General features: G+C 34.0%; 1 protein-coding gene across 1 annotated transcript; it reads left to right on the forward strand.

Moving 5' to 3' along the window:
- Window positions 1-967: 967 nt before the first annotated feature.
- Window positions 968-26,843, forward strand: LOC113115660 (protein argonaute-1-like). The gene is made up of 19 exons (XM_026283194.1): window positions 968-1,372; window positions 5,743-5,929; window positions 8,574-8,694; window positions 9,287-9,468; window positions 10,809-10,945; window positions 11,035-11,169; window positions 12,830-12,917; window positions 13,621-13,768; window positions 13,861-13,980; window positions 16,538-16,660; window positions 17,569-17,702; window positions 19,188-19,372; window positions 19,452-19,611; window positions 19,745-19,835; window positions 22,333-22,527; window positions 22,895-23,029; window positions 23,998-24,099; window positions 24,184-24,383; window positions 25,890-26,843. Exons 1-19 carry the CDS (start codon window positions 1,348-1,350, stop codon window positions 25,996-25,998), a joined length of 2,577 nt encoding a protein of 858 aa, XP_026138979.1. The 5' UTR covers window positions 968-1,347; the 3' UTR covers window positions 25,999-26,843.
- Window positions 26,844-27,061: the final 218 nt, after the last annotated feature.

Consider the following 27,061-nt stretch of genomic DNA (forward strand, 5'->3'; position numbering starts at 1 on the left):
AGTATAAAAATGCTTGCAAATATTAAAAGTGTAAATCATATTCAAGCCAACTCTAATTCTGATATTTCTTATTCAGTGGCTTTCATTGGACTAGACATTTTACAAGGAATTTTTTTTTCATTCAATTCAGGTGGCGCTGTCCTTTGCGCCGCCGATATCAGTTTTTTTTCGTAGCGACTCTTAATTTTATAAAGTTGGATCTGTGATTTTTTTTTTCACAGCAAAGCTCTTGTCCGTAAACCCTTCTGTAAGGGTGAGGCATGGAAATGGCAAAAACTGCAAACAAACCTAAATACAAAAAAAGATGTAGTAAAACAAAGTAGCTACAATAAACAGTTCTTGTTAAAACAAAAATACAACAATATAAAAAATCAAGGAAATCTGTTTTGAGGCTACTTTTAAACGTGCATAATGATAACTTTCGACAACGTTTAATTCAGGTGCGAAAATAATTAATATCTATGGGGTATGACCACAGAGAGATTTGAGCGTGCACAGGACACGGTTTAAGCGTGAGTTGCGTAGGCTATATCTGAGCGCGCGCCCCCGGTTTGTGAGAGAGGAAAGAAAATCCGCGCACGAGCGGAGAGATTCGCGCTCGTGCATTGTATTAAGGTGCATATTCGCACTACAATAATGCGCTCTTGTCTTGACAAGTGTCCTTGTAAGCACAGTCAGTTGTTTTGGGTGAACGTACACGGTAAAGAAAATATAAAATTTACGTTTAACGGATCCTTGCATTTATTATGTAACTAATGTTAGGTTAATGAAAAATAGAAAAACAAAAAGTGTTAGCTGCTTTAATAGCTTTAATTGATATTTGCATTTATGGTACTGTTAATAAAGTAATTAGGTATGAATATGGGGAGGGGCATGTCCTAAAAGGTTGTGAAAACCCCTGGCCTAAAATATAGTGCGTAGTACACAGTAGCGCACACTAGAGGGCGAGCACAAAACAGACCAGTTACAGTTAAGAATCTCAGCAGTGGAAGGAGAAGAAGAAGGAGACGGAGAAGAAGGGCTCACGGTCTGTGGGGGGTGACGGAGGGGTCGAGCGTTTTTGTTCGGCTGGTGGATCCTGTTTAAACGGTGAGCAGGAGGCACAACAACCCAAAAACACTGCAGCCCGACCCGGACAGAGTCTGGAGGAGCGGGTCGTCACGGATCGGAACTAAGGCGCTTTTGTTTCAACTCCTGCGGGTCTGTGGACTCCAGCGGCGGCGGAGACGATCCTGCTCGCCCAGGGAAGGAGGCTGGAAGTCGGGGACGCTTCCAGCCTGCAGGGCCGGGCGCCGTGGAGATTGGGCATCCGGGATTTGGTGAACCCTTTGGGGCTCAGTGGATGCGATGGAGCCGGGACCATCTGGCGCTGGTGGGTTCGGATCTTTTAAGTTGTTTCGAATCTTACGTTTCCTAATCTTATTATTGCTACACATTGTATCATTCCATAAGGATAAATTGTAACATTCCGTGATGACACACTGTGACATTCTCTAAGGATACATTGTATCATTCCAGAAGAAACTGTTCTACCGTTTATTAGAATGTTCACTACTAGGTGATATCTGGAAGATATTTGTAAAGGTGTAGGATTGTCTATATGTGCTTAAGGAGAAAATAATACGGGAGATTGTCCCAGGTCAGGGGTCGTGGGAAGACATGAGCTTGAAGCCCGCCTTCAGCAGATGCAGCAGGGGAAAGTGACCCCCAGGGGTCTTTATTGATCCTGTTAAAATGTGGCTCAGTCCAATGTTACCAATTTCACTTCCATTAACAGTATAAATGCATACGACCAGATGAATGATTTATATTAGTAGGGGTAAAAGCTGCCTTGCTGCTGCTGTGGGTTTCGGGGATATGATTTAATTTAATTTGACAAATTATAAAAATTTTCAAAAGATGTCAAGAGAAGAAAAATTGTCTGTTTGACCTAAAGTTGCATTGGAAGTGTAAAGATGTGTGAAATGGTTAAAACGATTTCTGATCCTGGAAAATAAGAAACCATGTAAAATACTAAATCATTCTCATTGTATTTGTTCCATTTCACAGTTTTTGGTGTTAAAGTGTTTACTTGGAAATCAGACTTTCAGATTTAAATCTGATCTCGACAACATTTACAAAATAACTTTTTTTATTCATTAAATTTTTTGTTTTGTTTTTGTTTTTTTACAATTGAATTGTTTGTTTGAGTATCACTACACCAAAACATTGACTCAGCCAGTGCTGTGAGTTTGGGGCGGGACTATCTGTTGCTCTGACCAATAGCAGTTGGGCAGGATTGTTTGAGAAACCTGTTTGAAATGATTATTATTATTTTTGTAGGCTTTAACTTTTTGAAAATGTCATTTGTCATTGTGATAGCTCTCAATAGTTTTGTATATCAGACACCCTACTCATGAAAAGGCCACATTGCTAGAGCAAAACGTGTTGATGTAGATGTTTGTGTGACTCTGAGGGTGGCCTTTATTAATGAGCAGCAGGGGAAGGGTCACGGGGGCTGTGCACTGGCCAGGTGGCGTCTCTGTGGATCTTGCACACTTCAGTGCGTTATGCTCTTGAGCCCTCAATAGCAGGACATCTGGGACTCCAAACCAAAATATTGGTTCTGCTCCTCTGTCACAGTTCTGCCCACTTCTGCTTTCCATCCTTAGTTTGGACAGCAGGGCTGATAAAATATATTTATTTTTTTATTTTTAGTGCAATGTCAACTAATCTAATATAGTTCACTTATGTATCGGTGAAAATGTATTGGTACATGTTAAAATTAACATGAATTAAGATTAGTTAATGCTTTTGATGTTATTGTAAATGTTGAATTTCTTTGGCATAAGAAGCAGATACAGAGCTGGACTAAAGCCTTTAGTAAATCTAGCGTGCAAATCACACAATATTCCCAATGATGCTAAGTCCTCTCTCAGCAGCAAACATGTTATGTACACATCTATATATAGCCATCTATCTATATGTATGTGTATCTATCAGCCAGCCCTAACAGAGAGCCGCCATTGTTTACTGGTTCCTTGAGATCTGGCTTCATTTCTAGCCATCTGCCGCTGCCTGCATTGATTCGCTCTGCTGTAGGAACATCGAGTTAGTCATTGATCAAGACTTAGCAGAGTATATGTCCTGCAGAAAAAAAGCGTACGAGAGTTCTCCGAAGTGCCTCTTAAATCACAGGCGAGCTATAAAGCAGGCCGTGTAGGATAAGATTGATGACCTTGTCTCGGCGTAATATCGAGGTGCTCGCTGACACTATACCATGAATAAGGCCAAGGTCCGGCTCTCCCGAAACCCCCACATATCCCTAGTCTCCTGATCTCCATGACAATGTGTGTTGCTGTGCGGTTGCTATAGAGAGGCTGGGAATGTTTGGGGGCCCCTGTGTTTGTGTGTGCTGATGTGGAGGTGAGGGGGGCTCCTCTGCTCCGGCTCCCCCTGTTCGGGACGGAGGGCAGCTGGGGTCTTTGTTATGATGGAGGGAGTGTTCTTCAGAGAGGTTAAAGGCGTCCATGCTTCAAATTAGGGCTTCGCAAATAGTTTTGGTTCAGGATGCAGATTACTTTGGAAAACAAAACTGGTTATCAAAATGTTGGTGTGTGTAATTTCTCTACCACTAACGTCACAGACATGAGTCGCAAAATGACTGTTTTCAAACGTGTTTCCCAAATATAGCCTTTGCTGGAATGTTGTTGTGTTATAGGCTGGTTTATATGCTCAAACATATCTGTGTTGAAACAACATCAACCTAAGAGTGATTTACTAATAAGTATCTGTCTCTATGGGAATAAATAACATTGAAAAAAAAAAAAAAACTTATATCCATAATAAAAAAACAACAACACTGAGAAGTGTTATCATTATCTACACAGACCAAACCATTGTTGTTATTGTAAACAAAAGCTATTAATATAGTTTTGTTTATAAGAGTAAAGCTGGAAAAAAAATGTTTGTTTAAATAATAAAATTAGTAAAAATAAAACTGAAATAAATATAAATTATGCTTGAATAGAAATATTAAGTAAAAAGAAAATAAAAATGAAAAAGCATGTAATAAAAGTCTATAGTCTTAGTAATAAATGTCTGTCTCGCACTACACATCAATTTGAAATAAAATTAAATATTTTAACTTGCAAAAATCTAAACACTGAAATGCATTAAAATTATCATGATCTGCCACAGACTCAACAAGTGTTATTGTTAACAAAAATATTTTTTGTTTATTTAAATAAAGCTAAAATAAAATATAAATATATGGGAAAAAGTTATGTTGGCAAATAACTGAAATACAGTAATAAGTAAAATTGAGTACAAAAAAAAAAAAATTGTTTTGTTATTAGTTTTTGTTTTTTAAATGTCTATTGTTTTTATTAGTTTAGTGCAACTATAATTAAAATAGAAATAAAAATAAATGAGAAAAAAACTATAAAAGCACAAAAAAAAACAAATATAGTTTTATTTTAAATAGTAATAAATAGTGTCATATTTTAGTATGATTTCAATTTCATATTCTGACACTAGGACACAAGAATATTAAAAATGGCTAACATGAAAAGCTTTATAATGTTGATGATTTCTTGCAGTCTGTGATTCACTGTCTGTATTTGTGGATGGTTTAGAGGGCGAGGGCCTGTCACACTGATTCTGTCTAATTTGATTAGCAAAGTGACAAATACATTTCCGGCAAAACAAAGTAGTGTTTGATTGGACACATGAGCTTTAACATCAACAACAATTTTTATAATGTTTATTTTGTTATCCTAACTGTACATGATTATATGTTATTGTTTATTATTTATTATGTCAAGGACACATGCAGTGATGTGAAAATACAGAGCAGGACCTGTCCCAAGCAATGCGTGCCAATGCAGAACTTTGGGAGTTTTATTAAGAGTTTATGGTTTCTTGCCAGTAACAACTTACTAAATTAATATAGTATTAATCTGAAGTTCATTAATGTCACCCAGTCAAGAGTTTAGAGATCAAGTTGACTGTTTGGAGGATTCACACCCATTTATTAGTTTTTTAATTATTCAATCTTTTGGTTTGAATCATTCAAGTATTTTTATTCATCTCAAACCATAATTATATTATGATATAAAATCACAGATTGTAGTCATTGCATCTATTATATTTGCATATATATATATATATATATATATATATATATATATATATATATATATATGCATATGTTAATATTTTCTTTATAGCCTTTAATTTGAAACGTGATGAAACCTAAAGAATCAATGTAATTTCTTAAAAACAGACCAAATTTTGATATGATATCGATGCACATTACATTATTTCTATACAATGTTTAATTATTTTTTGTATTTGTTTGTTTATTTATTAATATTTCTGTCTTGTTTAATGTGGCCAAACAGTAGAAAAGTGTTGGAAATAAACTGATTATTGAACGCTGGTCAGAATGGCTGTCGATTGCACGCTAGTTTTGAGTTCACTCTTAAGTATACTTTAATCCGGATCCTCCATTCTTTTTCAGTTTTTTGCCTTCCCACCCCCTTCCCGTTTTAGTCGCCATCCTCTTTGTTCCTTTCCCTGCTTTTGTCCTGTTTCCATACACACTCCTGTCACCATATCTCTAGTCCCATAATCCCACAAACTCCCCCTGAACTCCTCCTTTCAGTGTGTCCCGCTCTTATAACCTCCTATCTGCTTAATGACTTCTCTCTCTCTCTCTCTCTCTCTCTGTCTGTCTGTCTGTCTGTCTCTCGTCCGCAGTGCCCACCGGGCCGTACCCCCCTCCCCTGCAGCAGGTGTTTCAGGCGCCCCGCAGGCCGGGCATGGGCACCGTCGGCAAACCCATCAAGCTGCTTGCTAACTACTTTGAGGTGGAAATCCCAAAAATGGATGTGTTCCACTATGAAGTGGACATCAAACCTGATAAGTGTCCTCGACGGGTCAACAGGTAAATGCCCCTTCGTCTCAAACGTCCACAATCATTCCTAGACAACCACACTGTATATGTTACCTTGGAGCACAAAAGCAGTCATAAGGGTCAATTTTTCGAAAGTGAGTTGTATACATCATCTGAAAGCTTAATTAAATAAGCTTTTTCATTAATGTATGGTTTGTTATGATCGGACAACATTTGGTCGAGATAAAATTATTTGAAAATCTGGAATCTGAGGGAGCAAAAAAATTTAAATGTTGAATATTAAAGTTATCCAAATGAAGTTCTGAGCAATGTATGTTAAGTTTTGATATATTTACGGTAGGAAATTTACTAAATATCTTCATGGAACATGATCTTTACTTAATATCCTACAGATTTTTGGAAAAAAGAAAAATCGATCATTTTGACCCATGCAATGTATTGGATTTTGAAAAGCGTATTTATTCAGCTTTCAGATGATTTATAAATCTTAATTTGGAGAAATGGAGAAAACTTGAGACTGGTTTTGTGGTCCGGGGTCATGCTTAATATTAATTTGCAAACAAATAAATTTTCACTTAAAGTAATTTTCCACCACACTGTATTTGGAATCAGAGTTAGAATCACATGTATTTGATTGATTAATGTTTTTTAATTTTTTTATTTTAGTCTTTAGACAATTTTTTTTAACTTAAAATATAAATAATGGATTAAAAACTCGAATTAAAATTAGAAATGTTAAGTGAAATAAACGTGTTTAAGTACTAAACTTAAACTACTAACTGAAATAAAAATAAATATAGAACTAAGATATACAAACAAATAAGCTAAATAGAAATATTTAAAAAATGACAAAAGCATGTCACAAAACTACTAAAATGTGAACATCTTAAAATATGAAAATATAAAAATAAAAGAAAATAAAATTTTTCCCCACACTGCATTTAGAATCAGAGGTAGAATTACATAAATTAATATTTATTTTATATTCTGTTATAATTGTTTTATTATCGACTGTCTTGTTTTTGTTTATCAAAACGAAAGGTGAAAAAAAAAAATATTGGGTGGAAAAAAAAAAAAATATATATATATATATAAAAAAACACACAAATTAGAAATAATCCCCAATTAACTGAAATAAAATAATAATAATTTGAAGTACTAAAATGACTAAAACTGAAAATAATATAAATTAAAGCCAAAGGACTTTTTAAAATGTCGAATTAAAATGAAAATGTAAATTATAAAACTAAAAAGGTATTCATTTTTTCACGCTGATTTTGGAATCTGAGGTAGATTGACATGAAAAATATTATATTTGTTCCACTTTAGTCTTAGTACACTTTGCATTCACATTGTCGCCAAAACCAGATGTTAGTGTTGAATAACTTGAAATTCAGACTAAATTTGGCTAGTTATTTTTTTTTCTAGCTATCAAAGTATTTCAAGATGACGAAGCGTCAGGTTTAATTTTTGATTATGTAATAATCTTGACCGGTTTAGTCATTCCTCAGTATAAGTTTCCACTATCATTAGCTGTTTTTCTAAAATCATTGGGGTCAGTAGAATCAAAGCTTGCAGATTTGCATGGCCAAAATATTTCAGCTACCTCAGTTATATAAAGTGTGACCTAGAAAGGAACCTCCTCATGCTGTTCTCCCCTGAAAAGGTTTTTACAAATGAAATGTTACTGTAGACATGCACAGGCTATGCTTGAATTCTGTTCATCCTGTAACTGTGTTTTCAGTTCAAACGAGCTGTCTGCCTTCTGAGTTAAATGCAACTTAAGTCTGGTTTATTCTCAACATGTGAGTGTGAAAGTGACATCATTGTGTCACCAGTGCATGAGCGCATCTGAGCCCAATTCTGTGCGATACAATCCCATCAGACCCTTAAATATCAAACACATCCTGAGGCAGAAAAGGATGCTAGTAATGTAAAAACCACAGTGTTTTTTTACTACAAAGTGAAGTTATCTGTTACAGCTCATTGGTTGTTCTTACACACACAAACACACACACACACACACACACACACATATATATATATATATATATATATTCAGTGTATGGAAGTACATAAACATTTTTCATTGCCTTTTGTTCACATATTTTCCTTTTTTTCTTTTTTTAAAATTCTAAGTTTAACAAATTAAAAAATAAAAGTAAAACAATTTTTTTTAATTTTTTTTTAAATAAATACTTTTGTTCAGCAGTGACACATTAAATTGTTCAAAAGTGACAGTAAATACATTTATAATAATTTACAAAAGATGTCACTTTCAAATAAACGCTGTTCTTTTGAGCTTTCCACAGAAATATGAAGCAGCACAACCATTTTCAACATTGTTAATAATCAGAAATGTTTCTCGAGCAGTAAAATCAGCATATTTCCATGATTTCTGAAGGTCTACGTGACAGTGAAGACTGAAGTAATGATGCTGAAAAATACAGCTTTAAACACAGAAATAAATTACATTTTAAAATATATTAAAATGGGAAAGAGTTATTTTAAATTGCAATAATATTTCGCAATATTCTTCATTAAATAATTGCAACCTTGGTGTGTAATTATCATCACAAACATACAGTGTCACAAACAGTCTCTAATCAACACAAAATAATGTTCAGATCAGTTTTGCTGAATATGTCCGTCTCTTAAATGTGACTCTTCGCAGGGAGGTTGTGGAGTACATGGTCCAACATTTCAAGCCGCAGCTCTTTGGTGACCGGAAGCCAGTGTATGATGGGAAGAAGAATATCTACACTGTTTTAGCGTTACCTATAGGCAGCGAAAAGGTATGTGAAAGAGCTGCTTGATAAGATACTGGTTTGCCATATTCACAGCAAATAACAATCACCATGTATTGATAGTGATTACTGGGGAGACCGTTTGAAACATATAAAGCTGGACTGAAACATCTTAAGTTTACTTGATTATCCACACCATTTTTTTTTTTTTTTTTTTTTTTTTTTAGAAAAATCAGTGAGTTGCATATTAACTCCGTTTGGGCCTCTGAATAAAATTGACAAATTTTTTCCTCCACGATCACACTATATCAGATTATATGAGCCATAAAATCCCATGATTTGTGCATGAAATATGATGCTCAACAACAAGCACGCATGAAAACTTTATTTTAGATTTTGTCTTTTAGAATTTAGATGTCAGGTTTTACAGGGTTAAGCATTGTGCTCCTTTCATTAAGGTTCCATTCTAAGCTTTGATTCTTTTTTGTGAATCAGTTCAAACTATCTGATTCAGTGATTCAGTTCTAAAACTCAACTTAATTTTTGTTCTATAGTTTTTATCCCTAGCCTTGATTGATAATTATGTAATGGAATCAGTTTGATGCTGTTGTCCTCCTGGGCCTCTCGTCTGATGTTGTAGGTTGATTTCGAGGTGACCATCCCCGGCGAGGGGAAGGATCGCATCTTTAAAGTGTCCATTCACTGGTTGGCCAAGGTGTCATGGCGGCTGCTGCAGGAGACACTGGTCAGCGGACGTCTACAGGTCCCGCTGGACTCTGTCCAAGCGCTCGACGTGGCCATGAGACACCTGGCCTCCATGAGGTACACTGCTCACACACTGACCGGTCACAGACTTATCGATTCACTCATTTTCTCACTGCCATCAATTCTGCCGATGCATACAGTGCGTGTCAATCTTGATTTATAGCATGTAATGTGAAGTATTCAATCTTTGTGTCATTTTAGTATAGTTGAGATAAATTAATAATTTTTATATTTTGCAATTTGTATATTTTAATTTTAAAGTTTCGGTAACTTTGTTGGATTTGCAAAATATTTTTATTTTTTAGGTTATCTCAGTATAAGTTTAACTAAATGAAAATAACTAATGTTGCCAGGCTAACTGAAGTAAGATTTGTTTGTTTTTTTTCAAATAATAAAATTATTGTCTTTTAAGGTTTTAGTTTTTAGTCGACCATAATAATTTTGAAATGTAAATCATTTGTTTTGTCAAGAAAAGATTTTACATGTTAGAAATGGAATGGATCATCATTTGGGAAAGTATTATTCAATTTTATTATAATTTTTTTTATACATTCAATTACTATAAATGCATTAAATTAAGAGTCATGGAGAACCTGGGAATTATGGGGAATTTTATAATTGTTATTTCCAGACCAAGAAAACATATTGAAATAAATGAAATATTTTTAAAATGCTGTTTTTATTATTATTGGGATATCGCACTCTTTGTTATGTTCCAAGGCTTTCAAACGATTAATCGTGATTAATTGCATTCAAAATCAAAGTTTTTGTTTACATTATATATGTATGTGTACTGTGTATATTTACCATGTATTTATAAATATACACACACAGTGTATTTACGTATTTACGTTTATATATTCATATTCTTTCATTTTATATTATATATAAATGTATTTAATATATGAACATAACATATTGTTCTTAAATGTATACATGCATGTGTTTCGATTTATATATCCATAATAAATATACACATGTTATGTAAAAAAATATATATATATATTATGGATGCGTTTAATTGCGATTTAATCGTTTGACCGCATTAATTTAAAGCTTAACTTTAAAACATTTACTATGGTAACCTTTTTTTTTTGGTGCAATAAGCAATCATAGGAAGTTTGTCCTTTTTATATATATATATATATATATATATATATATATATATATATATATATATATATATATATATATATATATATATAAAATCTAAGACACATTAGAAGAACCATTAACATAATCATACAAATGCACAATTTGAAATTGAATCAGATTAAATCAAATCAGGCTCAGTTTTCAAAAATCTTTCTTGAAGCTGAACAAATTGTACTCCTTTTAAACATGCATTGGTTTACTGGAACTTTTAGGCTTTACTGTCTTAACTGTTGCGTCTGCAGGTACACCCCAGTGGGACGCTCCTTCTTCTCCCCTCCTGAAGGCTACTATCATCCTCTGGGTGGAGGAAGAGAGGTCTGGTTCGGCTTTCATCAGTCCGTCCGGCCGGCCATGTGGAAGATGATGCTCAACATTGACGGTATGACAGAGGTCCATTATCTCTTCATTGCTCATTGTGCTTAAAAGCATGCCATGTACATTCAAACTCTCCATCTCCGCTCTTCTCAGTATCTGCAACAGCCTTTTATAAAGCTCAGCCTGTCATCGAGTTCATGTGTGAAGTTCTGGACATCCGCAACATCGACGAGCAGCCGAAGACGCTCACCGACTCGCAGAGGGTCCGTTTCACCAAGGAGATCAAAGGTGGCTTTCTGAATGCCTTAGCAACATTCTAAGAATCAAAACAAATACCCTGGCAACCCCTACTCAGAACACCTTTAGGAACTGTACAGTAACAGCCTGACAACCATTAGAAAGTGTTTTATAGGAGTTAACCATTACATAAAATGTTTCGCAATAACTTTGCTTTGGTATGATTTCAGCACAGCAGAGAAAAACAAAACATATACCGTATTTTCCGGACTATAAGTCGCACTTTTTTTCATAGTTTGGCTGGTCCTGCGACTTATAGTCAGGTGCGACTTATTTATCAAAATTAATTTGACATGAACCAAGAGAAATGAACCAAGAGCAATCATTACCGTGTCCAGCCGCCAGAGGGCGCTCTATGCTGCTCAGTTCTCCTGTAGTCTACACTGAAGACATAGAGCGCCCTCTCGTGGCTGGAGACGGTAATAAATGCGACTTGTAGTCCAGTGCGACTTACATATGTTTTTTTCCTCATCATGATGTATTTTTGGACTGATGCGACTTATACTCAGGTGCGACTTATAGTCCGAAAAATACGGTAATTTCTTTTTTTTATTATTATTAAAGGTTTACTGGACATACTATGATTCTGACTTGAAATCAGAAAGTCTGTCAATATTGTTTCAACCTGCTGCATCACACTTATTTTACTGCAATTTATGGTTCTGTTGTAAATAGGGGAATAGATTTGAAAATCTGCCACCTTATTTTAGTCAGAGTCTATTTTTATAATATTTATCTTTTTTTTTTTGTCAAAAAAATACAAATGCAAAGTTTTGTTGTAGATGTATTGTCATTGTTTATTTTTTAATACATTTTAAGATTTTTTTAGAATACATAATCCAATGTTGTTGATAAAAAGATAAAACGACTCAGAATTTAGTGGAAAAATAAAACAAGTTTTGCGGGGATTTATAGCTACTTTTTAATTGTAAAAAAATAAGTAATGTTTACAATCATTCTACAAGGCATGTGGAATTCACGTCACAATCAATGCATGAAAATATCGATATAGTATGATATGGAATATCATGAGCATATTTTTCTGATATCACCCAGCCCTATTTAGATGTGTGTATTTCATATTACTTTCCACACACAGAAGTTCTGCACATGCAGTGGTTAAAACAACACTGCATTCATTCACTACACATGCATGAGAGCTGAGAAAGACCAGGATTGAAAATTTCATTATGAATATCTGTTCCATTGCACCCTAATAGTTAGAGATCCGGTGAAGTCACTGGATGATCTCAGCGTCCTGCCATGGCTTTGTCTTGGATGAGTCATTTTGATATCATGCTTTTACACACACCATCGATTTAAAAATCAAATGATGCAATCCTGAATTCTGACCATCTTCATGCATTCCAAGAGGAACTGTTGCGAATCCAGCCTTTCATTTTAGTCTCACACTGAATACTGTAATTAGCTGGAAGTGGCATCCAGTTTATTTACTTTACTCTGCTGTAATGGTGCTGGATCTGTTGCAGAAAACTGCTAAATAAAGTGCATGCATGAAACCACATAAGACAGATGTATTGTCAGTCAATTGAATCAGACACCGGAAATATATACAGTTAATTTATTATGATTAAAAATGACAATAAACAGCTTTCATAGCACTGTTTAACTGGTGTTTTGTTGGTGTCAGGTCTGAAGGTGGAGGTTACACATTGTGGGCAAATGAAAAGAAAGTATCGCGTCTGTAACGTCACACGTCGCCCTGCTAGTCACCAAACGTGAGTATTGTGCTGTGACACCTTCTCTGAAGCCTTACGCATCCATAGTATCGTTTTCATGTGGGATTTCACACTTTGAGTTAGTAATTAGTCCTTAGACCTGAAAATGTTCAATGCATTTTCAGTTTCAGAAGATTGACCGAAACTATGACATTTAATTAGCATTTTGGCTTGTCAGTGTCTCTGTAAATAAAGGATTTGCTAAAAGTGTCCATTTGACATATTCATTATATTTTTACTTATTGTGTTGTCTTTATTATTTAATGTTTCTTTGAGTAAATCTCGCAGGAAAACAGCTTTTTATCACAGACACCATTGAAATGTTCATATTTGAACAACAAATTCAAATAGTAGAATAATTATATATTTATATAATACATAAAATTAATTTTTGTTGTTTTAAATATGCCTTTATACATGTTAATAAAGTTTTTCTGGCAGTTTTCGGTTTAGATATTTTAGTAAAACAAATGAAAAGAAAATATGGAAACTAGCTAAAATAAAATTGTTTATATATATATAATATAATTATTATTATTATTTTTTTTTTCAGTTAACATTTAAGGTGTCAAAAAAGTTTTTTTTATGCTTTAAATTTTAGTTAACCCTTTTATTTAACAGTTACTTCTATATTTGTATGAAATGCATTTTTTTACTCTGCCGTCAAATAAGTCTGATAATGTCCCGTCGCTCGTGTGTCCAGGTTTCCTCTGCAGCTTGAGAGCGGACAGACGGTGGAATGTACCGTGGCTCAATACTTCAAGCAGAAGTACAACCTGCAGCTCAAGTATCCTCACCTGCCCTGTCTCCAGGTGGGCCAGGAGCAGAAACACACCTACCTGCCCCTGGAGGTCAGTGCTGTCTCACACACACACACACACACACACACTCTCAGAACAGACAGAGACGAACTTCACTCATACGGTGTGCTGCTGTTCTCCAGGTGTGTAATATTGTAGCAGGGCAGCGGTGCATCAAGAAACTGACAGATAATCAGACGTCCACCATGATCAAAGCCACAGCTCGATCAGCTCCAGACCGACAGGAGGAGATCAGCAGACTGGTGAGTGTGGACCTCTAGTGTGCTTTACATACAGTGAGCACTGGCTAGTGCATTGTTGTCATGATTATTTAACCCATAGGATAATATAGAGCTCAAAAAATACAGCAGAAAGAAAGAAATGCATGTTTTTCAGTCTTTTGATGATACGTGGTGTGCATCTTAACAGTTAAGCAATCAAAGAAAAGCTCATTTTAAGCATTGTTGCCTAATAGGTCAACAACAAGCTGTCAGTCACTCCTGTACGCGTGCATCACTGTCCTCCTCGCAGCTGCAGCAACTTGTGCTCTCTTCATCAAGCTTTAAAACAAAAAGGGGACAAATTGTGGTATTGTCTTTGTGCATATAGATTAATTAGATAAATAAATATATCTAAATGCATGCCTAGCCGCCTACCGTATTTTTTTGGAACTTAGAAAAAAGATGCTGGTTGCAGGACGACTCAACCTCCGCAGACAGTTTTTAATGTTTATCAGACAATAACTACTCAAGATTTTACTTTAGTATAATTTTCGGAACAATTAGGGCCAGATTTGGGATTCGGGACAACAGTTTAGATTTTGGGACTGTCCTGAATTTTTTGGGACGTCTAGTCACCCTAATGGAAACCCATTTCCGCCACCAAATAAAAAATAAAAAAGTGACTTTTTATCTCAGAATTCTGCCTTTTTTCTCAGAATTGCCTGATATAAACTCAAAAGTGTGAGTTAAAAAGGTGTAACTGTGAGATATTAACTCGCAATTGCTTTTGCAATTGATTTCACAAAATTGTGAGATAAAAGGTCACAATAACCTTTTTTTTTTTTTTTTTTTTTTTTTTTCAGGGGCAGAACCGGGCTTCCATACATATATAAGTGTGTGTGTGTGTGTGTGTATATATATATATATATATATATATATATATATATATATATATATGAAAAATAAGGCGATCATCAACACTAACCGTGTATAAATGAAAACTGCCTAATGTTACGGAGTGAAATGTCAATCAAGAAATATTACTGAATACGATACAGATCATATAGTATTTGACGTAAATGTTGATTTTAAAAAAACATTCCTTGAAGCTAGAATAAATAAGATAGAATTGTAATTTTAATGTAGAGGGTCTGATATTTATTTTGATGTGTTGCATGTTCAGATATTCTTACAACAAAATATTTTGGGGGCCTTGAAATTTTAGTGAAAATCATGCTGGCGGTGGCTGGCAACTTTTTAAAAAAAAAAACAGGTGTGGGAAGAGTTAAAAGAAAGAAAAAAAAAACTAAAGCTGTGGATGTCAGAACTTTGCCATAAAAACATGGTTGCAGCATTTTAAGTTTTACAGATTGAACTTAAATGTAAAGTAAAAATATGTGTCATTTAATTGACTGAAATGGTGTTAATATATAGCAAATGACTTCAGTTTAATATTAAGTGCAGCTCAGCATCTGTGGCACTCTGTCGAATTCCTATCACTGATATTCATTTGATCTGTACCTGGGTAAACACTAGACCTGGGATTTGAAAACAGGTTCTTATTCAGAATGATTTCACTTCTTAAAACATTTGTATTCTCCTGGATTCAGAAATGAAGTGTTAGAAGAATCAAATCAGAACCAAATGCACTAAATTCCTTCTGTTTGTCATCTCTAGTAAATATAAAATAAAACCTCTTCTGACAGAAATGCACTTTTGATGAAAGCCAGTGCTTGCTCTTCGTATGTTGACAAAAAGAATGGTGTTTTCCACATTTTTGGTTTGTTTTTACAAAGATGATCACATTTTCTGTGATGACTTGCATTAAATCCAGAATCGTCCTAATTTAAAGGTTTGTGGTCATAGAATCAGCTCATTTTAGCCCTTTGCCTTTCCTTTTTTGGAGAGAATGACTGCAGATGACATCATCACGGCTTCCTTGGATTTTGTTGACATGAGCAGGAAGTGACATCATAATTAATGTCCACGTGATGTGATCTGAGATCACCATGTTTTTGAACAATTTCCCAGAAGCTCACCAGGTTTACACTTTATCATTTTGAGATTATTAACTGTTCGACTAAACCTGCACAGAAAGTTTGACTTTTGAGATTTCCAAATTTATCAGACAGATCTGTCGCCGCTTTTTTTATTTTTTTTATGTTAAAATATGGTTAAATTTTTTAACTGTATTGTATATTTGCATAACAACAGCTTTGATGAGCAGATTTCCTTTGAATTTTATGATACATTGCAAAATATAGCAAGTAAATTAAGAAATCGATAACTTTTTATTTAATGTCAATTTTTGGTCTTGCTTTGTATAGTTCATCAGTGTAAGTTATTCCAAATAAAAAAGCTTTTGTGAAAATGCAATAAATTGCTCCGCCTCTTATCAAACATAATCAAGCTGTCTTACTTCTCAAGCATTCTGATATGTAATGCCCAATTTTCTGATCAGTTCCTATCAAATGTACATAATTTTTCCTTATTCTCAACTATCGCACATTTGTGGAAGTAAAATGGGTTGTGAATGCAGTTTCATGTTTGAGGGGCATCTTCATAATCTTGCATATATTTTTTTTTCTTTTCTGTTCAGATGAAGAACGCTAACTTTAATCTGGATCCCTACATTCAAGAGTTTGGGATCAAGGTGAAGGACGACATGGCCGAGGTGACGGGGAGAGTGCTTCCCGCTCCCATCCTGCAGTACGGCGGTCGAGTAAGATCTGTTTTACTCAATCTGAAGCTCTTGTTCTTCTTCCTGTTCTCGCTACTCAAACATAATGCTTGCAATGCCAAGGTAGTGGGTTCATGCACTACCGGTCAAAAGTTTGGAATATACTGTATATATATTAAAAAATGTTTCAAAGGAAGTCTCTTCTGCTTCATTTATTTGATCCAAAATACAGTAGTTTTGTGAAATATTGCAATTTTAAATTTCTGTGATGCACAGCTGTATTTTCAGCATCATTCCTCCAGTCTTCAGTGCAACATGATCTTCAGAAATCAGAATAATATACTGATTTACTGATCTAGAAACATTTATTATTATATTTAGTTTATGCTTAGTTAGAGAATAAAATAAATAAATAAGAGAAAAAAAGAAAATGAATACTTTTAGTTAACAGTGACATGTTAAATTGATCAAAGTGACGGTAAAGACATTTATAATGTTAGTGTTAAGATTGCATTTCAAAGTAAATGCTGTTCTTTTGAAAAGAGAAGAATTCTAAAAAATAACAAATAAAAAAATAATTTCCTCATAAATATTAAACATTGATTATAATAGTCAGAAAGGTTTCTTTAACAGCAAATCAGAATGATTTCTGAAGATCATGTGACACTGAAGACTGGAGGAATGATGCTGAAAATACAGCTGAAATAAATTACAGTTTACAATATATTACAATAGAAAATAGTCATTTGAAATTGTAAAAATATTTCACAATATTACTGTTTTAATCAAATAAACGCCATCTCGGCGAGCAGAAGAGACTTCTTGCAAAAACATCAGACATCTTTCTTACTCCCAACCTTTGTCTGGCAGAATAAGTCACCTGAGAGAAACGTGTCTGACACATCATCACCTCCAGTGTGAGATTTCTAAACTCTCTCTCTTTCTCACAGAACCGTGCCATTGCGACTCCTAACCAGGGTGTGTGGGACATGAGGGGAAAGCAGTTCTTCAACGGCATCGAGATCAAAGTGTGGGCCATCGCTTGCTTCGCTCCACAGAAACAGTGTCGGGAAGAGGTGCTCAAGTAAGGAAACTCGTCTTTCTGTACGTCCCCTGCAGGTTTCCTACAGACGCACTCGTCCGTTCTGCAGAATTTGCATTTTTTACTAACTTGAATTCCTCTGGTGTTTTCACTCAAAGCTACGGTTTATGTTTCTTGTTATTATTTTATAGATTTTATTTAGTCGTTTTTAGCATTCTGGTTGGTTGTTAGGTGATGGATGAAAAAACCCATTCTAAAAATTCCCATAAATTTTTTCCCCCAATATATTGAAGCTTGTTGCATGTGTATAAATGGGAAAAAAACGTATTTGGCATTTGATTTATGCCACTAGCTTTTAATCTAATACATACACTATCATTTGAAAGTTTGTGGTCAGTAAGATTTTTGATAATTTAATTATATTTGACAAAATAAATATATATATATATATATATATATTCGCTCTGAAACTCGCAGAACATATTTTGATATAAAAATAAAAGATCAGTGGATTACTGTATACAAATGATGAAATTAAGACATAAATATTTGTTACAGATTATAATTATTTGTATTACTTGATTTATTTTACAGTATAATTGCAATCAATTTCTTATCAGTGTTATTTTAGTATCACTGAGATACTGTTATAGATTATAGATAGTTTTAATTTTAAGTTTTACTAATTTTTTTTTCTTTTTTTTACATACTGTATGTCTATGTAGTTTTACATTTTTATTTTATTTCAGTTGTTAAATCTGATTGTTTGTTTTACTTTATTTCAGTTAAAAAAAATTATTTCAAGCAACAAAAATGCTTTTTATGATTTCAGTTTTAGTTTTAGTTAACTGTTTTAACCCTGTTTCTGTTTGATGTTCGTATTTAACAAATCACGATATGACCTTAATCTCAATACAAAAATCAATAATCACAATAAAATTATCTCAATTATTATTTTATTGTAATATTGAATTGGTCAAAACCCTGGGAATGAGACTAATGAAAATGGAATGAAAAAAAATGAAAATGAACCTTCTAATTAACTGTTCTTTTCCTAAAATAAATATCAAAATAACATTTTAAACATGTAAAAAAAAAAAAAAAAAAAAAAAAATATATATATATATATATATATATATATATATATATATATATATATATATATATATATATATATATATATATATATAATTTTTTTTTTTTTTTTTTTTTTTTACAGGTTTAAAATGTAATTTTTTATATATATATATATAATTTTTTTTTTTTTTTTTTTTTTTTTTACAGGTTTAAAATGTAATTTTATATATATATATATATATATATATATATATATATATATATATATATATATATATATATATATATATATATATAATATTATTATATATTATTATATATTATTATTATTATTATTATTAAGCATCACAACTGTTTTCAACCTTGATAATTATAAAAAATATATATATATTGCATGCTAATAAATCCGCTACGAATACTCTGTTGTTAATGTGAAGATGTCTTCCTCAGGAACTTCACGGACCAGCTGCGTAAGATCTCGAAGGACGCTGGGATGCCGATCCAGGGTCAGCCGTGTTTCTGTAAGTACGCACAGGGAGCCGACAGCGTGGAGCCCATGTTCAGACACCTGAAGAACACTTACTCCGGCCTGCAGCTCATCATCGTCATCCTGCCCGGAAAAACCCCCGTCTACGGTAAGAGGGTCACACACACGGAGCGTCCCGTCCCGTCCCGTCCTCAGACTAATAACACACACACGTGTGATCTGTGCAGCCGAGGTCAAGCGTGTGGGAGACACTCTTCTAGGAATGGCCACTCAGTGTGTTCAGGTGAAGAACGTGGTGAAAACCTCTCCTCAGACGCTCTCCAACCTCTGCCTCAAGATCAACGTCAAACTCGGCGGCATCAACAACATCCTGGTGCCGCATCAACGGTGAGAGCGTGGTTTAGATTTCCACTACCAGCCAGTTTTTTAAAGAGGTCATTTCTGCTCACCAAACCTCTATTTATTTGATCCAAAGTAGTGTAGCTTGAGCGTTTGAGATTTTATTTATACCTCTTCACAGATCGGCAGTGTTCCAGCAGCCGGTGATCTTCCTCGGAGCAGATGTCACTCACCCACCGGCTGGTGATGGGAAGAAGCCGTCTATTACTGCAGTGAGCACCACACACACACACACACGTGTTTGTTTTTGTGTAAAGTGTGTTCATCCCATAGGTGTAATGGTTTTTATACTGTACAAACTGTATATTCTATGGCCCTTCACCAACCCTACACCTAACCCTAACCCTCACAGGAAACTTTGTGCATTTTTACTTTCTCTAAAAAAACTCATTCTGTATGATTTATAAGTGTTTTGAAAAATGGGGACATGGGTTATGTCCTCATAAGTCACCCTCTCCTTGTAATACCTGTGTCATACCCATGTCATTATACAGAGCTGTGTCCTGATATGTCACAAAAACAAGAACACACACACACACACACACTGCATTTGATCACTTTCAGCTGTTCTCATGAAAACACGTGCACTTCAAATTCAAAATTTTCAAATTTTTTTAGTTTAGTATTATTTATATACTTTCATATTTATACCATAGTATAGTATCTTATTTCTATATAGGGAAAATTGATAAAAGTATCATTTTTATACTAAAATAATAGTCTGGCATCAAAAGGAAAGAATGCAGATAATAGCAAATAAATGGTTTTTTTTTAAAAACACCACCACTGTTCAAACGTTTGAGGTCAGTAAGATTTTCTTTAAAACAAATTCATACTTTTATTCAGCAAGGATGCTTTATATTGATCAAAAGTGTATGTTGTGATTGCCGAAAATTCAGCTGCGCATCACAGGAATAAATGGCATTTTTAGATATATCCAAATATAGAACAGTTAATTGAAATTGTAATAATATTTCACAATATTTACTGTATTTTTGATCAGATAAATGCAGCCTTTATGAGCAGAAGAGTATATTTTTTTGAAAAGCAGTTTATGTAGACATTATGATAAGAATTTGTGTTTTTCAAACTTGGACGAATGATTTCGAGAGATATCAGGGATTTTTTTAAATTGTGATTACAAATGTAAATGTTTTTTTTATTATTATTATTATTTTATATGCTAGAAATCACTTTTTGTAGGTGCAAACTCTATGAAACAGTTTTTATAAATAATAATCATAAACTGCAAGCGATTAAAACATAACAGAGATTCATTATTCTGAAGGTGTGTCCCCATCTACTGAGCTCAAATTGTTCCTTTACCAGCAATGGCTCTATATTTTTATATTGCTTACTTCATTTTAATGCATGCCATATTTACAATCATACACTGCCTAATTCAATTTGCATCCTTTTTAAAACTAGATATACAAAACTGCATGATATTTTCCTCGAGCAGCTTTCTTGAATGGACCAGTCATCAGATGTGTTTTATAACAAGAGCAGCTATTATTGATCCAGGACATAATGAAGTTATAGAAATGTAACACAGCTTTCTGGAAACCCAACCTGAGGCGAAAGCCACTTCATTTGAGTCTTAATCCGAAGGCTGTGATTATCAGCCCGCTGCTCTTTGTGGCCGAGGCGGTGGTGGGCAGGACAGGACGAGAGCTTTAAAAAAGGGAAAATGGCTCACCGGTGACTCACGGGCGCAAAGGAAATGATGTCACTCCCGCCCTGTGCATGCAACCACTTGTAAGCGTGTCTTTCACCGGTTGCCAAGCGATGGTGACAAAGGCCTGAGTCACGCAGACGGACTCCAGACCCTTTCCAGAGGCTGAAGAACTGCAGCCAGGGGGCAGCTGATTTCTGGAGCGTCTCTGCACTCTCACATTTGTTCAGCACTGTGTGGATGTTTCACTGATATGTTTAAAACAGCTGTGTCACGTTCTTTCTTTCTTATTGTTTCATAGCTTATTTCTTAGTCCTTTTAAATATTCGGGTTGGTTGCTAGGTAAAAATTCATCCCAAAAGTGGATTTTTTTTCTCTCGTGTTGCTTGTGTGTGGTCTCTGATTTGTGCCACTTAAATGTATTGATTTATTTATTGTTATTTAGTCTGATACATACACTTGGCATTCAAAAGTTTGGGGTCAGTAAGATTTTTATGAATGACTTTTTTTTTTATTCAGCTAAAACGCATTACGTTGACATTTATAATTATATTATTTCACATAAATGCTGTTCTTTTAAACTTTCTGGTCGTCTAAGAATCCTGAAAAATAAAATGCATCACACTTTCCACAAAAATATTGAGCAGCACAAGTGTTTTTAACATTGATGATAATCAGACACGTTTCTAGATCAGTAAATCATCATATTTTCATGATTTCTGAAGATCACGTGACACTGAAGACTGGAGGAATGATGCTGAAAATACAGCGGAGCATCACAGAAATAAATTACATTTTACGATATATTGCAATAGGAAACACTTACATTGAATTGCAATAATATTAAACAATTTTACTTTATTTTTGATCAAATAATGCAAAAATGAGAAAAACACTTACTGACGCCAAACCTTTGAATAGTAGCATATCGGATCAGCATTTAAATACTTGTAACTGTTTTTCAGATTAACTTGGATTTTTCATGATTTTTAATGCAGCAAGCTCTTCTGTTGTGACGTGACTCCTGTGTGCAGGTGGTGGGCAGCATGGACGCTCATCCCAGCAGATACTGCGCTACAGTTCGAGTTCAGCGACCCAGACAGGAGATCATTGAAGACCTGTCCTACATGGTGCGAGAGTTACTGATTCAGTTCTACAAGTCCACCCGCTTCAAACCCACCAGAATCATCTTCTACAGGGACGGCGTGCCAGAAGGACAGCTACCACAAGTAAGCACTATTATGGTTCTATACAACTCTCTGTCAAAAATCAAAAATACTGTAAAATTGTGAAATATTATTGCAGTTTAAAATAACCGTTTTCTTTTTGAATATCTGTTCAAATGTAATTTATTTCTGAGATGTGCAGCTGAATTTTCAGCATCATTCCTCCAGTCTTCAGAGTCACATGATCTTCAGAAATCGTGAAAATATGATGATTTACTGCTCTAGAAACATTTCTGATTATTATCAGGGTTACTGCTGCTTCCTATCTTTGTGGAAACCCTGATTCTTTGATGAATAGAAAGTTGAAAAGAACAGCTTTTATTTGAAATGGAAATCTCTGTAGCATCATAAATGTGGCGTGCTTGTGTAGATCCTGCACTACGAGCTGTTGGCCATCAGAGACGCCTGCATCAAGCTGGAGAAGGACTACCAGCCGGGCATCACCTACGTAGTAGTGCAGAAACGCCACCACACTCGCCTCTTCTGCGCCGATAAATCTGAAAGAGTGAGTTAATCATGATTAATCGCATGCAAAATAAGTTTATTTATTAAGTATATATAAATACAAACATATGCATGTGTATATATTTAAGAAAAATAGGCTGTCTATATATTAAATATATTTATTTACATACATGTAAATATTTTCTAAATATATACTGTGTTTAAGTGTGTTTGTGTGTTTATATGTAGATAATAAATAAAGAGTACCCATGCGTACAGTATATAAACAAAAACTTTTATTTTGGATGCGATTAATCATTTGACAGCACTATATTATGTTCATTTATTGAATGTGATTTTAGTTTTTATTTTAATTTTATTTTTAGTATTTATGTTGTGTTCTGCAATTTTATTTTTGTCTATTTTGTCTTCATAGTATTTATTACATTTTAACTTCAACTTACAAACAAAGATGAGGATTGTTGCCTCCACAACTAGCTAAAACAGAACAGATTTTTAAAACTACTTTATTTTATTTATTCAAATTATTATTTCTTTTTATTATTTTTTTTATTTTTTATGGTTTTAGAGGTATTTTAGTAGTTCAGTCTATTGTAAAAAAATAATAATTTAAAATAGCTTAAATAAATGCTAAATTTAAAATTTAAAGTGTACATTTTTTAAATGAATACTCTAAATAAAAAATTTAAGTTAAATGAAAATGTATACATTAAAAATGTATTTGTAATTCAACCATTGCTGGATTCTTATATTTTATTTTATTTTAGTTAATTTATTTTATTTTGAAGTCATGTTTTAGTTATTCTTCATTTAGTTTCAGTTATTTTAGTACTTCATCTTTAAATGAAAATTAGAAATATTGTCTATAATATTGAAATAAAATGTATATTTTTTAATTAATTTATTTTCAGTTAAGGTTTTTTATTTTTATTTCAAGTAACAAGGATTTATTTTATTTTTTTAAGTAAATATAGTTTAGGTTAATTTCGCAATCTTGATTCTAATCAGATCGGGAAGAGCGGGAACATCCCAGCTGGAACTACGGTGGACACCAGCATCACGCATCCGTTCGAGTTTGACTTCTACCTGTGCAGTCATGCCGGTATTCAGGTGAGCTCACAGACTCGGCGCAAACAATCATTCATGACCGTGTGTCTGTGACTGTGGTGTGACGTTCTGTGCTCCTCGTCTCAGGGCACCAGTCGACCCTCACACTACTACGTCCTGTGGGACGACAATCGCTTCACAGCGGACGAGCTGCAGATCCTCACCTACCAGCTGTGCCACACATATGTGCGCTGCACCCGCTCCGTCTCCATCCCTGCGCCTGCGTACTATGCCCGACTCGTGGCTTTCCGTGCGCGATACCATCTGGTGGATAAAGAGCACGACAGGTAAGGACAAGATCAAGAGCATCTGTAGTTGAAATGTTACTCAAATGCATTAGCTGCTATTTAACTGTTGCATGACATGCAAATAAATAAGAATGGACCCACTTTAAGTGGCCTTAACTACTATGTACTTAAATTTTAATTAATAATTTAGTACAATGTACTTATTGTGTACATACATGTTTTTACATTGTACTTATATTTAAAAAAAAACTACATGTAATTACATCTGTATTTAATTTCTGTAATTACATTTATAATTACACTGTTGACCCATGCTTTACACCTTAACCCTTAACTTACCCATACCTCCAACCCTCTCCCTAACCTTACCCCATCCCACCTCAATAGCAGCAAAAGTGTTTTACAATACAATATGAACACAATAAGTACATTGTACTTATTTTTTATGTAAGTACATAGTAGTTAAGCCCACCTAATATAAAGTGGGACCATAAGAATAATAAATTATTCAAGTTCATTTTTAGAAAGCGTTTTATTTTATTATTATTATTATATAAATTTTTTCTTAATTTTTTATAAATAGGCATGCACATATATATATATATATATATATATATCTAGGACTTATTATTGTTATAATATAATTAATTATTAAAATATGGAATATTATATTTTAATAAATATAAAATATTGAAATAATGAATATTTAATAATTATAGGCCTAATAAATATTTTTATTTTATTTTACACTGCAGTTTGAAATACTAAATTATAATACTGATTGAGATATATTGGGACGTTTTGTTGTGGAAACTTTCAGTATTGAATAAATATTAATTGTTTATAATCAACATTTCTTTCATTATACATGTTTACATGCAATTTTTCTAGTTTTCAATGAGATTAAAAATATATCCCTTACAAGCAAGGCAAGAGGATACTGTACGCTTACAAATGTATTAATATAGTACATTTAATAAACAGTGGTAATTCAAAGTGCTTTACATGAAATGGAGTTAAAAAAAATAACAGTAAAAGATTCACAAGAATGTAAACAAAATGTGCTAAAAAGAAGAAAAGACAAGAATGCATAATTAACATAAAACAACGCAATCAGTAGGATGCCCAAAAAATGCTTTTTAGGCTTTTTTGCTTTGTATTTATTTGATCAAAAAATACAGTAAAATTATGAAATATTATTGCAATTTAAAATCACTGTTTTCTATTTGAATATGTTGTACAATTTCATTTATTTTTGTGATTCACAGCTAAATTTTCCGCATAATTCCTCCAGTCTTCAGTGTCTTCAGAAATCATTCTAATATACTGATTATCTGCTAAAGAAACATTTCTTATTACTATCAATGTTGAAAACAGTTGTGTTGCTTATTATTTTGGGGGGGAAACCGTGATACATTTTAATAGAAGGTTCAAAAGAACAGCATTTATTTGAATATTTAACATCATAAGTGACTGAACTGCCACCTTTGATACTCTAATGCGTGTAATATCAGTTTTGATGTTGTCTGGTCTCTGTGTTTATAGCGGGGAAGGCAGTCATGTCTCGGGACAGAGCAACGGTCGGGATCCCCAGGCGCTGGCCAAAGCCGTGCAGATTCACCACGACACCCTGAGGACCATGTACTTTGCCTAAGCAAACCTTTGCCACACACCCCTCGAGCCAGTTCCCCGGGTGCTACCAGTCCCAACACGGAGTCTCACACTTTGAGTTTCGTTCAATCTGTCTGGATGCTCTTTTTTTTATTTAATTGTGTATTGTTGTAAACTACTTTCACACTCCCACATGTGCGCATGTATGCAATACGGAGGGAAGCAACGCAGAGGAAGCTGTCGTTTTGTATGCCACCACAAAGCTGCCTCTTAACCTGCCGCCAGAGTTCAAACGCCCCACGTGGACGAATCCTTCTTACTTCCTTTGGCATTATTTTTTATTGTTGTGAACGTTTCTTTTTACATTTTTTATTGTTGTGAATGGCATGGTACATTAGCGCTTAGTTGTAGTGGAAAGGCACCGCGAGCCCAGAAGGAGACAAGCGCAGGCCGTAGCAGAAGCCGCGGATGCAGGTGTCTCGGATCCAGTTTAGACTCGCCGTTAGTTAAGAGAGTGGCCGAATTAGTGTAACGATAGATGGACCACTGCATTTGCACTCTCACATCAGCATAACACCGAAACCAGCATTATGCACCAGCCAACCGGTGACAAAAGGCCCTCGTCGTGGAAAACGTGCACTTCACTTGCATTCGAAAAACTTTTTTTTTTACTTCCAGTGCACATAAATCTTCCTGAACTTACAGGAATAGTTCACCCAAGAAAATCAGTTATTCATTCTGGATTGTGTTTTTTTTTTCTCCCATGAAACAGGACGAGCTGTTTTCAATGCAGCACTAAATAGATGGTGATTTATAATGTGAAGTTCATCTACGTGTCATAAAACTAGTCTGCATGACTTGCATATTATAATCCAATCCTTTTAGATTTGTTTAAAAGAAAAACACGGATTTGAGTTATTATTCACTATTTTTTAAACTGATTTTTATGTTTTAAATAAGACATATATATATATATATATATATATATATATATATATATATATATATATATATATATATATATATATATATATATATATATATATATATATATATATAATGGCCTTTTTTCTTTTTTGCATTATTGGGTGAACTTTCCCTTTAAA

This window comes from Carassius auratus, chromosome 16 (genome assembly GCF_003368295.1).
Source record: "Carassius auratus strain Wakin chromosome 16, ASM336829v1, whole genome shotgun sequence".
NCBI classification, from domain to species: Eukaryota; Metazoa; Chordata; class Actinopteri; order Cypriniformes; family Cyprinidae; genus Carassius; species Carassius auratus.

What these genes read in the sequence shown, in the direction of transcription:
- LOC113115660 (XM_026283194.1), top strand. Translation starts at nt 1,348, where the DNA reads ATGGAGCCGGGACCATCTGGCGCTG. An exon ending in TCCTGCAGTACGGCGGTCGA is followed by an intron (nt 16,661 to 17,568) that starts GTAAGATCTGTT and finishes TCTTTCTCACAG; the next exon opens with AACCGTGCCATTGCGACTCC. An exon ending in CGGAAAAACCCCCGTCTACG is followed by an intron (nt 19,373 to 19,451) that starts GTAAGAGGGTCA and finishes TGATCTGTGCAG; the next exon opens with CCGAGGTCAAGCGTGTGGGA.